Consider the following 13,699-nt stretch of genomic DNA (forward strand, 5'->3'; position numbering starts at 1 on the left):
GTAATTCCAGGGAGAAAAGGGAGGGGAAGAGATTGGGTTTAATCCTGCCTGGGTCACATGCTGTCTCTACTCTCAGTGGGAGGGCTCAGTGGTAGGCAAAGGGGACAGGAAGGAGATGAGCAGGGGCCACTGGGAGGAGGGCCCAGCCCCTGGTCAAGCTTCTGAGGCTGGGTCGTGAGATCAAAGGCTGTGGCCAAAAGAGACACTTTCATATCTTCTTGGAAAGGTGGCTGGGCCCCTCCGATGCCTTCCTTCAAGGGGGACAAAGACAAAACTCCTTCAGGCAAGACTCCTCACTCTGGTAGAATGATGAGTAAGTCACCTTCCTTCTGGACTGACTGCTCCCAAGAGCTCATGTTCCAACTTTGATGGGAACTAGCTGGGATGCTGGAGACCCAGGTCCAGCTCCAGGCTGGGGGAAAAGCCTGGGAACCAACACATCTTCCCAACCAAAAGCCGTTTCCATGGAGATGTCGGAGGAATCTAAGTTTTCCCTGAGACATTAACTTCTCTTTACGGGCTGGGGCAGGAGACACCTCAACAGAGATGAAACCTTCCCTATACTTGGTGCTATGGAGAGACTGGTCCCACGTGCAATCTTCCCAATGTGATTCCTATTCTAATAAGACTTCATCCATGGGTGCCTCGTCTGAGTGTAAAATGCCAAAAGGAATGATGCTGAATGTGACCCGAGCAAGCCTCGGAGCCAGTGTCACAAAGAATAACAGCCTGAAGGACCGTCCTCTCCACCAGCTGCTCCCCTGGTGCTGAGCATCTGGGGCTCCATGGAGAGCCAGGCAGCAGCCCCCCTCGGACCAGGACTGGGCCCTGGGAACCACCCTAAGTAACAGCCGCTCTTCCGTGTGCCACCTGGATTGGACACTTTAGGCCCACCTCTTCTTAGGGAATGGAGAAAAGCCCAACAGGATCTCTGCTCAGCTCCCCTCTCTGAAATACAGGGGCAGCCCCCAAGAGCTGAGAGTAGGACCATGACACTAACCCAGGGAACCCCCGTCTCAGAGCTGAAAGGGACTATCCAGGCAGACCACCATGAGCCCATGAAGAATACCCTTGGTGGCAGCTCTTGTCCCTGCTGCTACGGCATAGACTGAATCTGCCTCTCTCACACCTCTAGAACTGGTCTCCAGGGCCAGGCAGGCCAAGTCCCATCACCTTCCACAAAGGCCTGCCTCCTCTCTGGGCTCTTCAGCCCCTTACTCCTTCTGGGCTTGCTCTTGTGGGGGACAGTCCAGAGGGCCCTTCATCTGAGTGGAGACTAGTAACAAGACCCATTTCCCTTTGCTCTGGATGTGACCAGACCTCGGGGCCCAAATCAAGTTGGCTTTTCTGCTACTGTACACGCTGAGGATTATGGGCCACCATGCCTTCCCTGCTTGGGGCCTGGGCTGGTACCAGGTGGACCTCGTATGTGGACAGCATGGCCATACATGGACATGTACAACGTAGATCCAAAACGAAAATGAGTTGCCTTTAGTTTGGAGGAAGAGGTGCCAGCAGCTTGAGTGGGGATCAGGAAAGGCTTCTTAGGCAGGGAGCCTGGAGAGAAGCAGGGGATCCTAAGATGAGGAGGTGAGGTGGGAGCACAGGCCAGGTGTACATGCGCGTGGACACACATGTTTAGGCCCGGCCACAGGTACATGTAGCCAGAACGCCAGTCTGGCCAGCGAAGGTGGAAAGGTGGTCTGAGAGCACCTAGTGAAGGGACAGGCACTTCTGTTGGATCCCAGAGGCCAGAGGAAACTCCTAGTGTTTGAAGGGTGGTGGTGGGGTGGGATGGTTTGTTGGCCTATGGAGGACTGACCAATGACGAGGCCACGAGAAAGGGCCAAGACCAGCCATGATGGGAAGAGGACCTGAATGAGGCAAGAATGGAAAGGTCTGGCTGCTGCTTGGGCAATGCTAGGCCAGGTGCCTGACCCAGGCCCTCTCAGGTATTTCTGCTCACCACACCTTGTCCCGTGTCTTTTCCCTGCACCGTGAGGTCAGGGCAACAGGCCAGATTTCTAAAGTCTGCCCAAAGTGGGCACTCTAAGCCTGCTGATCATGTTCCCTTTGATTTGCCTGAAAAGGAGGAGGTGAGAAGAGCATCTCTTCTCCAATTTCCTGGCTCTGTGGGGGACCCCCCCCCCTTTCCACAGCTCCAAATGGCCATGTTTTCCCCTTTTTGATCTGGGCTTCGTGCCTGGAGCTCCTGCCGGCATCATGTCAGGGGCTTTCCTGTGGGTGCTCTGGCTTCGGCTCATTTTAATCTACGACGGTCTTTTCCTCCTGTCAGAATGTGCGCTCACTTTGGTGACAGCTTTATTTGGAGGGTGACTGGCCGTCTTGTTTCACTGCTGCTTGGCCTGGCCAGCCCTCCCACTCCTTCCAGGACACTTCCTTGCTTTCTCTACATGTAGAACATGAACTGAGTCCTTGTCCACCATGTGGCAGCACAGCACAGTGGGGACCAGGTGGGACCAGGGCTGGAAGCTACCTCCTGCTCCTGGCCCTTCCTCGCAGAGTTGCTCCACTCGGAAAAGGCCTTTCTCCAGAAAGGTCAGCAAATTCAATCAGCAAACACAGACAACACAGAGATAAACAGTGGACTGTCCCTTGAGCCCTGTTTGAGTGGATGCCCTTGCGGCCCCCAGGGAAAAGACAAGGTCATGCTCTGCCTGTAGATGGCTCGGTGAACACGAGGAATTTAGAGGGGCCTCTGCTGGATGCCCCAGGGCTCATCAAAACCTGGCTCTGACACTTTGTGCCTGTGACAGAAGGGCCTTCACTTTGCTGGGTCTGTTCTTCATCTGTAAAATGGGGGTGTTGGGCAGGATGGACCCTCTAGATTTCTGATGCAACGACCTCTGGACATGGGAGGATTTGTATGAAGAAAGCAGAGTCAAGAGACCACAATGACCACGATAACAGCAATCAGAACAAACCTAAGAGACCCAGAGTTCAGATCAAATGCGACAACCAGCTTCGGTACAGGAGCCGCCACTGCCTTCTCTCAGCAGAGAAGCAACTGCCCCGCTGGGGTGCCAACCACTGGGGCCGCACGGCTCAGTATTAACAAGTGACAATAGCACAACAGGACCCGACCCAACGAGGAGGTGAAAGTGGGGTACACATAAGGGGGCACCAGGTTCACATAGAGATCTTTTGGGACCCACATCCATATCCTCCCTCACTGTTTCTGTTCTTTCTACTCCAGGGCGCCACTGGACAAACGGGAAAGAAGAGGAGGTGAGAACAACAGGGCAAGGCAGGAGCTCTCCGGCCCGGACCCCCAAAGCTCTGCATCCCGCCTGCGCTTACCTGCATCGATGGCACACGGATAATGGTACCGGTAGGAGCAGCCTTTGTTGTAGCAGCCTAAGGTGGCGCCTGGCTCCTGGCAGTGGGAACATTTCTGAAAGGAATGAAGAGATGAGAGGGGTCAGTTACCCACATGAATGTGCTCTCATCCACCTCACTTCTCCCCAACATCAGCTTGAATGGCGTTACTGCAGTCACCTCCAGACCATGATGCACTGGGCCACATAGTCCCAAAGGCTGGTAGGCCCCCATTCTAAACCGATCCTTGACAGACCCCAGCCACCAGGCCAAGAGGCTAGGGCAGAGGTTACTGGCTTTGGCCAATGGGGAGAGTCTCCTCGTGGAGGCTGCCGAGGCTCAAATTCCATCAGGACCCTTTTAAGTCCTGTTCACAGAGCTGTCATGAAGACCAAATGAGAGAAAGCCCTTTGCTACAGATATGTTACCTCTTATTAATTACTATTACTACTCCCCCATCCTTCCTCCTCCTTCCAGAATCAGAGAATGGTCCAAATGAGCAAGAACTTGGAGAGCATGGAGGCCAATCCGGACCTCAGCCAAAACCTGCTCTTCGCAGCACCCTGTCATCCACTTGGCCTTCCCAAGAGTTCCCACTATTAACAAGTTCATGTTGAAAGCTTTCTCAGTTATTTCTGATGCACAAGAACCAAAGGGAATGGTCAGTCAAACAATAAGCAGAATTAAGTGCCTATTATGTGCAGGGATACAGAGAGAGGCAAAGCACAGACCATGCTCCCAAGGAGCTCACTGTCTCAAGAGGGAAACAGGCAAATATCTATGCACAAACAAAACACAGGCACGATAAATTGGAAATAATCGATAAAGAGGTGGCACTAAGACCAAGAGCTGGGAAAGGAAGGCAGAAGTAGAGATGAGGGGGGCGCCATACCTGGCATGGAGGCCAGGAGTGACCAGGAAGCTGTTGTCACTGGGGAGAAGGGATTGATTGAGTGGAAAGGTGGGAGGGAGCCAGGTTGGGTAAGGTTCTATTTGACAAATACTGGATTTATTTTTGATCCTAGTGGTAGGTAATGGGGAGGAACTGGTACATTGTGCTTCTTCTTAAAAGTTAAAAATAGAATTTTATTTTTAATTCTATTTTTGATTGGCCAAGTTTGGAAGCTGATTTTTCAGCTACTTATCCCCAGTCTCTAAAATCTCTGCCAGCTCTAAGTCCTAAGAAACCCTGGTGCCTTGGTTTCCACACCTGTAAAATGGAAAAGAACAGCTGCACTCGCTCCCTGCAGGGTTATAGTGAGGATTCAAACTAGATTCATAAGCCATAGAGCACCCAACACACACACACACACACACACACACACACACACACACACACACACACACCAGCTGTCTTCCTAATGGAAGGCTTCTCGGCATCAAACTGGATTTCCATACATATAAACGCACCTGGGAACAAAGGATTGAAAGGAATCTCACCCTCAAAGATGGCATGATGCAAATCCTCCCCCTCCCCCACAGGTTCTGTACATGCAGATTTTCACAGTCAGGTTTTCTTCAAGGGAAGCAAGGAAGCCCCAGAGAGATGGGAAGGCTAGGAACACTGACTATTCCTCCAACGAGAAGAGAATGATATTCAGATACAATTCAGCAGATGATACAATGAACTTATGAAGAAAGTTGAGTTCTAACATTTTAAGGTCTACACAAAAAAGAGAAGCCATCAGCTGTCAACAGCTGGTTTCAAGCCTATGCCTTAGGCATAATCATGAGAATGACAAGAAAAATACGTAATCAAGAGAAGGAAATTAGACCTCAGGAATAAGAGTTCTTTGGATAAAAGTGTAGCAGCTAATTGAATTCCCACTCATCTGACACCAACCCCCTCCACCGCCCTAGTAGAAATCTCAGGCAAGCCCTGGGCTTTGCAAACAGCTTGGTCTTCTGGAGGTCCAGTGGTAAGGAGCCAACCTGGGAACTAGCCCAAGCCCTTCTAGTCTTTCCAGAGGGGAGTCCAGTTGAAAAGCCCCACCTAGAGTAAGGCAGTTTCCTTTCCAGACTCCAAAGCCCTTTTCTAGTATTTACTGGCAGATCAGGTCATAAAGATTTACAGTTTGCCTTCAGAACCATTAGCAGGTTGCCAGCTATGACTCTGAATTTATTGGTCTGCCAAGAAGGAAGGGACTCATGCTCATGAGGTCTTCAGCAGACACTCGTTGTGAAGGCCCTCGTGCAGACATCTCCTCCTCCTCCTCCTCCCCCCTGCCCCAGGAGGGCCTGGGCATGTGGAGGAGACGCTCAGGTTTGCTCAGCCTGGCCCACCTCACAACGTATGTACGTGGGCTCCTCTCAAGGGCACAGTGATTAAAAGGCTTCGCACACTGACGACCGAAGGCAGGCCTAAGTCTGAGAGAGTGGACAAAACCCTAGCTTTAGGGTCTGAAGAACCAAACATGAATCCTGCTTCTGCGCTCTGTGTGGCTCTGGGCCTCCATTCCCTATTCTAAGACGAGGAGGTTGAGCTAAAGGATCTCTAAGCTTCCTTCAAGCTCCAGACCCTGTAATCCTGTGACCAAACTCCCGGGGCTCCCGGAAGCCTAGCCCCAGAAGAGGGAATGGTGACAAAGACTTGACCAAAGCTGCTATCACCGAAGTCACCATGGTTACTACTTCATCAGAGATTTGAGCCACCTCCTCTGGGAAGAACTGGAGCCAGTTTTCAGGGTGAGCATTTCTAGCTTGCGAAGAGGCAAAGGCTAAAAGCTGGGGCTTGATCTCGTTTGGCTGAGTCTACATGATGCAGATGAAACCTAGAGGTGTGCTGTATCTTCATCCACCTGCACACTGAGACGCTCCTGTTCCTAATCTATCACGAGAAGCTTCTCTCCTCCAGAAAATCCTGCCATTTCAGCAAGCACCTACTATGTGCCAGGCGCTGTGCTAAGTGCTGGGGATGTGGTTCCCGTACTCCAGGAGCTCACAGCATGATGAGGGAAACAACATATAAACAACCATGTGCAAATGAGATCTAAACAGGATACACTGAAGGGTGTCTGAGAGGGAGCCCGCCAACAGGAAGGAGGATGGGGAAAGGCATCTGGCAGAAGACAGGACTCTGGCTGAGACAGGAAGGAAGCCAAGAGGTGGAGAGAAGGCATGAGGGGAGGCCAGGGAAAATGCCTGGAGTCCGGAGATGAATTATGTTGTGACAGGCGCAGCCAGGAGGCATCATTTCTGAGTCACTGCTTACACTGTCACAGAATTCCAGAAACTGAGGTCGGACAGGCCCTTGGCAGACATCAAATTGGCCATACATGGAGAGACCACGGCTGGTCATCCAGTTTTTGCTTGAAGACCTCTGAGAGGGGAGCCCATGGTACCTGGGAGCAACTTGACCTCTTTGCTCCTCACGACCTAATCCCCCCTCTGTGTGACAGCCCTTCAAATATATGAACATAACCAACCCACTCCCCAGGCTCATCTTGACTGGCCAAGCCCCTTGACCATTGTGACTACCCGCCTGCCTCTGGAGACCCTCCAGCTCAAAGAGTCACATCCAGAACCAAACACTTTTCCCCTGATGGGGCAGAAGCCACTCCCAGCTGATGCAGCCCAAGATCTTACATACCCTTTTCGGCCTGCTGGCTCACACTGGCCTTGTCAGCCAGACCCTGGGTCCTGGGCCAGGACCGCTGCTGTCTATCCACGCTCCACACAACCCGCCCAATCTTTGTGGAACTGATTTATTTGTACTCAAGTACAAGACTTTACATGTGTCCCTCCCGAACATCATCTAATTGGATTCAGGGCAATTGCTCTCCCTCGCACCTTCAAGCTGCCTGCCAACATGATGGATGAGCCTACCATCTTTGTCTTCACCCAGGTCACTAAGAACCACATCCCAGGGCCAAGCAGAGGTCCCTGGGGTGCTTATTCCCCGCTAGAGACTTGAACCACTTACAAGCCCTCTGGGTCTGGCCATCCATGCCTCTCCCTCCATCTTCACCATGGCTGCTGAGACTCGGGAGCACTTGCATTCCCCTCGACGCCCCTCGTCACCTGGCTTCGTCGTCTGGCATGATCTGCTCTCGATGACGGCAGGCTGTCTTTCCACATGTTTGCCAACCATCTCTTTAACCATCCATTTGGGAATTTCTCCAGGAATCAAAGTCAAGCTTACTGACCTCGCAGGCAGACTCAAACAGGGACATTGGCCTTTCTTGGGGGCTTCTCCATTTCCTATGACCACCCAAATATCACTGGTTCCCGCTCAGCACCCCCATCTGCCAGCTCTGTCAGGATGGGGCCCGAGGATGTGGTCATTCACCTGGGTTCAGCCAGCCCATTCTCTTTGGCAGCCTTGCCTTCCCTCAGTCATTGGCTGTCACTAGGTCCGACCTCCTCTTGCTCCTGGAAGCATTTTTACTCTATGGGGGCCTCTTCCCTGTCTTTTCTGCTTTCCCGAAAAGTCAGGTGCACATCAGATGGTACTGACTTTTCTTTTCCTTTATCATAAGCCATAGGAAGGCGCAGTCATTTGTCTGCAAGGTTTCCAGATTAAGCACCTGCTAGCTGTGGGGCCAACGATGGCTGAGCTGCACCTGATGGGGTGTCTGCACTAGGTCTGGCACCAGTCAGGGAGCCCTATAATGGGAGTGTGGAGCCCCGACTGGAAATGGAGCAGGTCCCAGCTCCGAGCCTAGGATGCTGCACCTCAGCCTGGCCAAGAGAGGAGGACCCAGCCTCAGAAAAGGTCAGGAGCTCCTCAGCTTCTGGTAGAGCGAGAGAGCAGGAGTTCTCCATCACCACAAAATCGTGACTCACTGCTGCTGAGTTCTTCCTTCTGTCCAGGCAGTCCGTAATATATCTAATGGTCAAATGATTTTTCTCCGGTAATTTCATCCTGTAACGCATCAGCCTGCTATTCCTACAACCACAGCTCCCAGGAGGGCCCCTGAAGTAGACCCTCCTCACCCTCCTCACAAAGACTGGACTCAGAGAATCACGACTCAAGTCCTGGGAGAAACACTTAATTAATCAATCAGTAAGTATTTGCTAAATGCCTGCTCTGTGCCAGGCACCGTGCTAAGCGTTGGGGACACAAGAACAAGAGAGAAAAAAGCAATCCCAATTCCCTATGGGGTGGCATGTGTGCTTTCACAAGTAGATGCAGAATAAATCCTAGGTGGTTAGCAGTGTGGGAGGCAGCTGGGTGGCTCAGTAGGTAGCATGCTGAGCCTGGAGTCATGGAGACCTGAGTTCAAATCCAGCCTCAGACACGTCCATTTCACCCTGTTTGCCTCAGCTTCCTCTTCTGTAAAATGAGGTGCCAATATTTTATGAACATACACTGCTCCCACTCACTATCACAAAAGGCCCATGCACCACCACATTCCTGCCACATAAAGGAATTCTCTGAGTTTTCGTGGTCTTTCATCCCTCCCCTCAGCACAGAGGAGAGATGGGCCAGAAGACTGGGCACCTGCCATCTAAGGTCCTGATCACTGGTGCTTCTTTCAGATGGAAAGCTCGGAGAGGGGAGGCCAGCACCAGCCACTTCTGAGCTCGGGTTAAATGGACTTTGATTGAGGTAGATTCCTCAAAAACTGCTGAGTGTTCAACACCACAATTCCCTTTCATTACTGCCCCATATCTAATGACCTTTTTTTCAGGGAGACAGATGAGGGCCTACACTTCTTCTGCTTGATGCTAGGGGCAAGAGCTAGGACCCACAGGGAGATGGACTGTGACCAGTGGGAGAAATGTGCGACCTGTGCCATCGTGGACGATGCCACCTTCTCGGGGAGGTGGAAGGAGGTTGGAGGGCCTCTGGCTGCCCGATGGGATCTGACATTCTTCAGTGACAAAGACCTCATGTCCTCCTGTGATGTTTACCTGAAGCCCTGCATCCGAAGCTGCTGGGATTTTCAAGGTGTGTAAGCAATGGAAAGTGGCCTAGTGTCCACACCAATGGTTTCAACAAAGACTTACTAATTGCCAGGCAGACAGAAGAGAAGGAAAGGTGTTCAGTGATTCAAGACTGGGATAGACAGATTTCCTTTCCCTCTTGGAGTGGATGATAAGGGGGATTTCATAGCCCTCTTCATTCTTGATAAGGCCTTTCCATGAAGCCCCAAAGGGATCTACTTCCTTGCCCATTTCTGCTTTGGTTAAGTCTCCATAAAAGCAAAGGCCTCTATATCCCAAGAACTTCTTAACCTCAATAAATGTTTCATAGAAACTGAGTTGGGCAGGTCCTCAGAGGGCATCCAGTCTAACCTACACTTCAGTAGGAACCCTGTGTCCCAATTCCTCAACTGGTAGTCATCTGGCCTCAACCTGAAGACTCTAGGATGGAGAACTCATAAAGGTGCCAATCTCAAGTCCAGAAGGGCAGACTGAAGACTTTCTACTATTGAGCTTGAATGAGTCCACCCCAACGCCAGGCTGATGAAGGGGCAGGGGTGGGGGCAAGCTATGTGATCACAGCTCTAGCCACTTAAGAGAGCTGATTCTGATGCCAGCACTATCGGCTCTTAAGTGACAAGGGAAACAGGCTGAAGAGTTAGGCTGGGGCCCCACTTAAGGCATTCACTGTCAATTCTGGGCCAGAAGAATGACTTGGAAGAAAGGAGGATTTCTGGCTAAAAGAGCCACAGAGACAGTCCAAAGAGGAGGAGCCTGGAGCAGACCAAGAGAGGGCATGTAACTTGTCTTGGTGGAGGGAGCTGTCTCTGGACACTATGGATGAACTCTGTCACCCTCCAGCTCCCAAGGTTCCTACAACTCAGGTGACCTCCCTTGTTATCAAATGCCCTTTCTCGTTTGGCCTGAGGAAAGAGCTGGCAAGAGCTTCTTTCAGATGGAAATCCCAACCATGGTGACCTATCCCTCTGAGTTCCCCAAAGGCTCCTATAATATGGAACTACCGTGAAAGGACATGAGAGAACAGGATTGAGCTTTACAGCCTGGCCAGCAATCTGCTTTGGAGAGAATCTAAGCAAGATAGATAGGCTTGGCCATGTTGTAGGGCCTTGCTCCCCCAGATTCAGACACTCGGCTTATGTTCCCTCACGAGAACTGGAGATCAGCTGGTGTTTTTTCTGCTTATGGCTTATCTATTATACACCGGGGAGCTGCTTTAGGCAGAGTGCCTCTGGAATTTCCTGAGCAACATGGCCCTGGAGAGCACCAAAAAGCCCAGCTATGTTTTCGAACTGGGTCAATCCAGCCAAGATGAGGCATGTGTGCTAGGGGATGAGACAAGGGGACAGCCAATCATTGTTACACCAACTTAATTAATGCTGCTGGAAATTCTGTGGCTTCTTTGTTTGGTGGTATTTAAAAAAAAAATCAAACTTGTACTCTGGAGATGTTTTGGCAAAAAAGGAACAACTTGGCTACATTAACAAGTAAACATGTTAATACCTGACAGTACCATGAATCTTTTGACGGGGGTGGTGGTGGTGAGGTTTGAATTTATGGTCTTTATGTTCTCTCAAAGCTTTCAATGGGAGGTCCAGTGCTAAGGTCTAGGCTGGATAGTCATGACACCAGTGCAATTCACTGACTAATGCTCGGTTGTGTGCGCGCGCGTGCATGCTAAGTCAGGCACCCATGTTTACGTGACTCACTGAAACATCTACACCGAGACTCAAGGTACCATCGTCCAGCCAATGAGAGACTCCCGGGATCCTACTGCTGTTGTCTATGGCAGGGCCGTCCAACCTTAGGTTTTTATTGGAACAATAGACAATATATTTCGATTTGCCATCTTAGTGAGAGCTCTGCAGTAGCTGGGCTTCGTTTACTAAAGCATTTCTGTAAATTTCCATGCTTGTAGGCGGGCCCGAGGGCCACATTTTGGAGAGCCCTGGTCTATCGGGCACTGGGGTTGTCATCTTAAGATTAACCACAGATCCCATGACAACCAGCTCCTCTGACATTCTTCAGCTGTCTTGAATTTTCTGTGCTAATATTCCTTGAAAAAACTTGGGCAAGGCCCAGAAACCTTGCTCTACAGCTATTTTTGCTGTATTCATTTATTTGAACAGCACCAGACTTCTAAGGGTGCCAGAGGGACCTTCGGGGGTCACCTCGTCCAACACCCTCTTTTGACATGGATGGACACATTTGGCAATGAGCTCGGCTGCTGCCAGCAAGCTTTCTGCAGCAAGGGCTGGATCACTTTGGCATCTGCATCCCTGGGGCCTGCACCCAGCACAATACATGCTGAATTTCTGAAGCTCATGGGTCAGTTCCCAAGCTCAACTCTATTTCTTCTCTCTGTCTTAATCCTTGTCTAGTTGGGCTGCCCCCTCTCCAGCTGGGGAGGAGGGCCGGCAGGGACTCTGTTCAGTCTCCACCCCAGAGCTGGGGACTCAACCAGCCAAAAGCTAAGGGAGGTTTTCTTGCCAAGTAGTCCCATGAGCACAGGACCATGTGGCCCCCACAGGGCCCCTCCCCCTCCTCCAGGCCCTGCTGATCAGCTGCTCATATAAAAGTAAGGAATGGGCTTGGGAGGAGCCTTGGAGTCAAAAGGCCTGGGCTTGATGACAGTTTGGTCAGCTGTCCCCCAATAAGGCTACGTGGGCTCCTGGGGAGCCTGCCTTTGTTAGCCTAGTGCTCAGCACGGCCTGACACTTGGTAGGTGCTTAAAACACGCTGCTGCTTCCCACTCCCAGGACGACTCTGACCTCTACTGTCTCTTCTGGTTCTTAGATACATGATCCTACCATCAAGAGGAAATGACTGGCCCAGGACCACACAGAGCTGGGACCATAGTCTAAGTGCCCGGCTTCTATCTAGTTCTGTACTTTCCCACTAAGCCTTCTCTAGGTAGAAGGCTCAGGCACAGTCTCAGCCACCCTGAGGAGCCCCAACCCCTCCAGGTTCCCTGAGTGCCTCTTCTCCACTTACTCCCCCCCAGAAGGCCTTGTCTCTAGCTGATTCTCACAGGTAACTCCTGTCCTTCCTCCTGAGGGGAGGAACCAGATGGTTCCCCGCTCTCTGCCCCCAGGTCCCCGCACAACCCATGGGTGTCAGACATACAGCAGAAGCTCAATCAATACCTACTGAATTAATTTCCTTTCCGATGAGGCTTTACTTTCCAATCAAGGAAAATGTTAATGTTTGCCCAGAACCTGGACAAAATCCCAAACTAGAGTAATGTCTGAAGAAAATCTTCCTGCTCTCCCCAAGCCAGAGGCAGAAGGTGACAACCTGGTCAAGGCCAGTCCTGAGGGCATCCTCTGCCTGCAGGACACCAGGGGCTGCCAGTCTGGGGACAAGCCCAGAATTGGGTTCCCCCATGAGGAAGCTGCCAAGTCCTTGGAAGCATCTGGAGCTCTTCAGAGGAAAGAGGCTGAATAAGTAGAACCCAAGGCCACAGCCCCATGCAAATGAGAAACTAGCAGGAGTTCGGAAGAGTTCCAAATCCCCCAACAGTCTAAGCAGGATGAAAAAGAATCTGTGCAGGCGCACAGATCGCATCTCGAAGATGTGAGCGGCTTCCCTTGGCCCGACACACAAACGTCTCATTATCGGCGTTCCACCAGGGTCCCCGCTGCACAGCCCCCTCCTGGCCCAGGCCCCCCTAACGCTGCCATCTCACTCGCTCCACTCAGAAATCTTCGGCTGCTGTTGTGGGATCCCCTGCTGCCAAGCGAGTCTGAACCCTGGCAGATGCTGCTGCTTTCCCACCATCACTGAGAGCCTAATGGGCCATCCTCCCTGCCTCCTGGGACATAGTCATCTCTTTCCCATCAGAGGAATAAGAATGCGCACAACCCACCCCCCCCAGGGGCCTCTCCAGCCTCCTTCTCTCTGACCCCCAGATGAGCAGGCCAGGGGGAGAGGCCAACCCCAAGCACTCCCCACGGCGGACCTTGTGGCCAGACCTTTAGCAGCCTTACTTTCTCAGGAAGGCGTTTCAAATCCTGACAGAGAATCCCGTGACGGACGGCAGCTAAATGGCCTTAGCATGCCTGCCTCCAAATGTCCCCAGGGCAGGGAGCCAGCCAGCAGCCCAACTCTTCTTCCTGTCATCTCTCAACAACAGAAAAATGACTCATTCACAGAGGAGTGAAGCTGATCTGGCCCGGCGATGATCCACAAGGAATCTCCTGCCCTCAGTTGCCCTCCTGCAACAGCATTCTGCCAGCAGATGGTAGCAGCCGGCCTGGAGCTTCCAGCAGTTAGGGAGCTCTGAACCCACGTGGCAGGACAGCCGTCCAAACAAGGCCAGGAGGCACTTGGGAGGACTGGGGCGGGGAGGAGAGAGGACTTTTAGAAATGTTGGGAGTCAATCTGGTTTGGATATTTCTTCCATTTCTGAATATGCTCCTCTCCCCTACTACCCCCAGGTATCCCTCCTAATAACAAACAGAGGGGAAAAGTC

General features: G+C 51.7%; 1 protein-coding gene across 2 annotated transcripts in view; it reads right to left on the reverse strand.

The window, feature by feature from the left end:
- The window catches only part of TCF20 (transcription factor 20), a 99,200-nt gene that overhangs the window by 9,446 nt on the left and 76,055 nt on the right, over nucleotides 1-13,699 (reverse strand). For both annotated transcript variants that reach the window (XM_036759946.1, XM_036759945.1), the window contains exon 3: nucleotides 3,322-3,415. In XM_036759946.1, coding sequence (XP_036615841.1) covers nucleotides 3,322-3,415 — 94 coding nt within the window. The remainder of the gene's footprint in view (nucleotides 1-3,321; nucleotides 3,416-13,699) is intronic.

Source organism: Trichosurus vulpecula, chromosome 5 (assembly GCF_011100635.1).
Source record: "Trichosurus vulpecula isolate mTriVul1 chromosome 5, mTriVul1.pri, whole genome shotgun sequence".
Lineage (NCBI taxonomy): Eukaryota > Metazoa > Chordata > Mammalia > Diprotodontia > Phalangeridae > Trichosurus > Trichosurus vulpecula.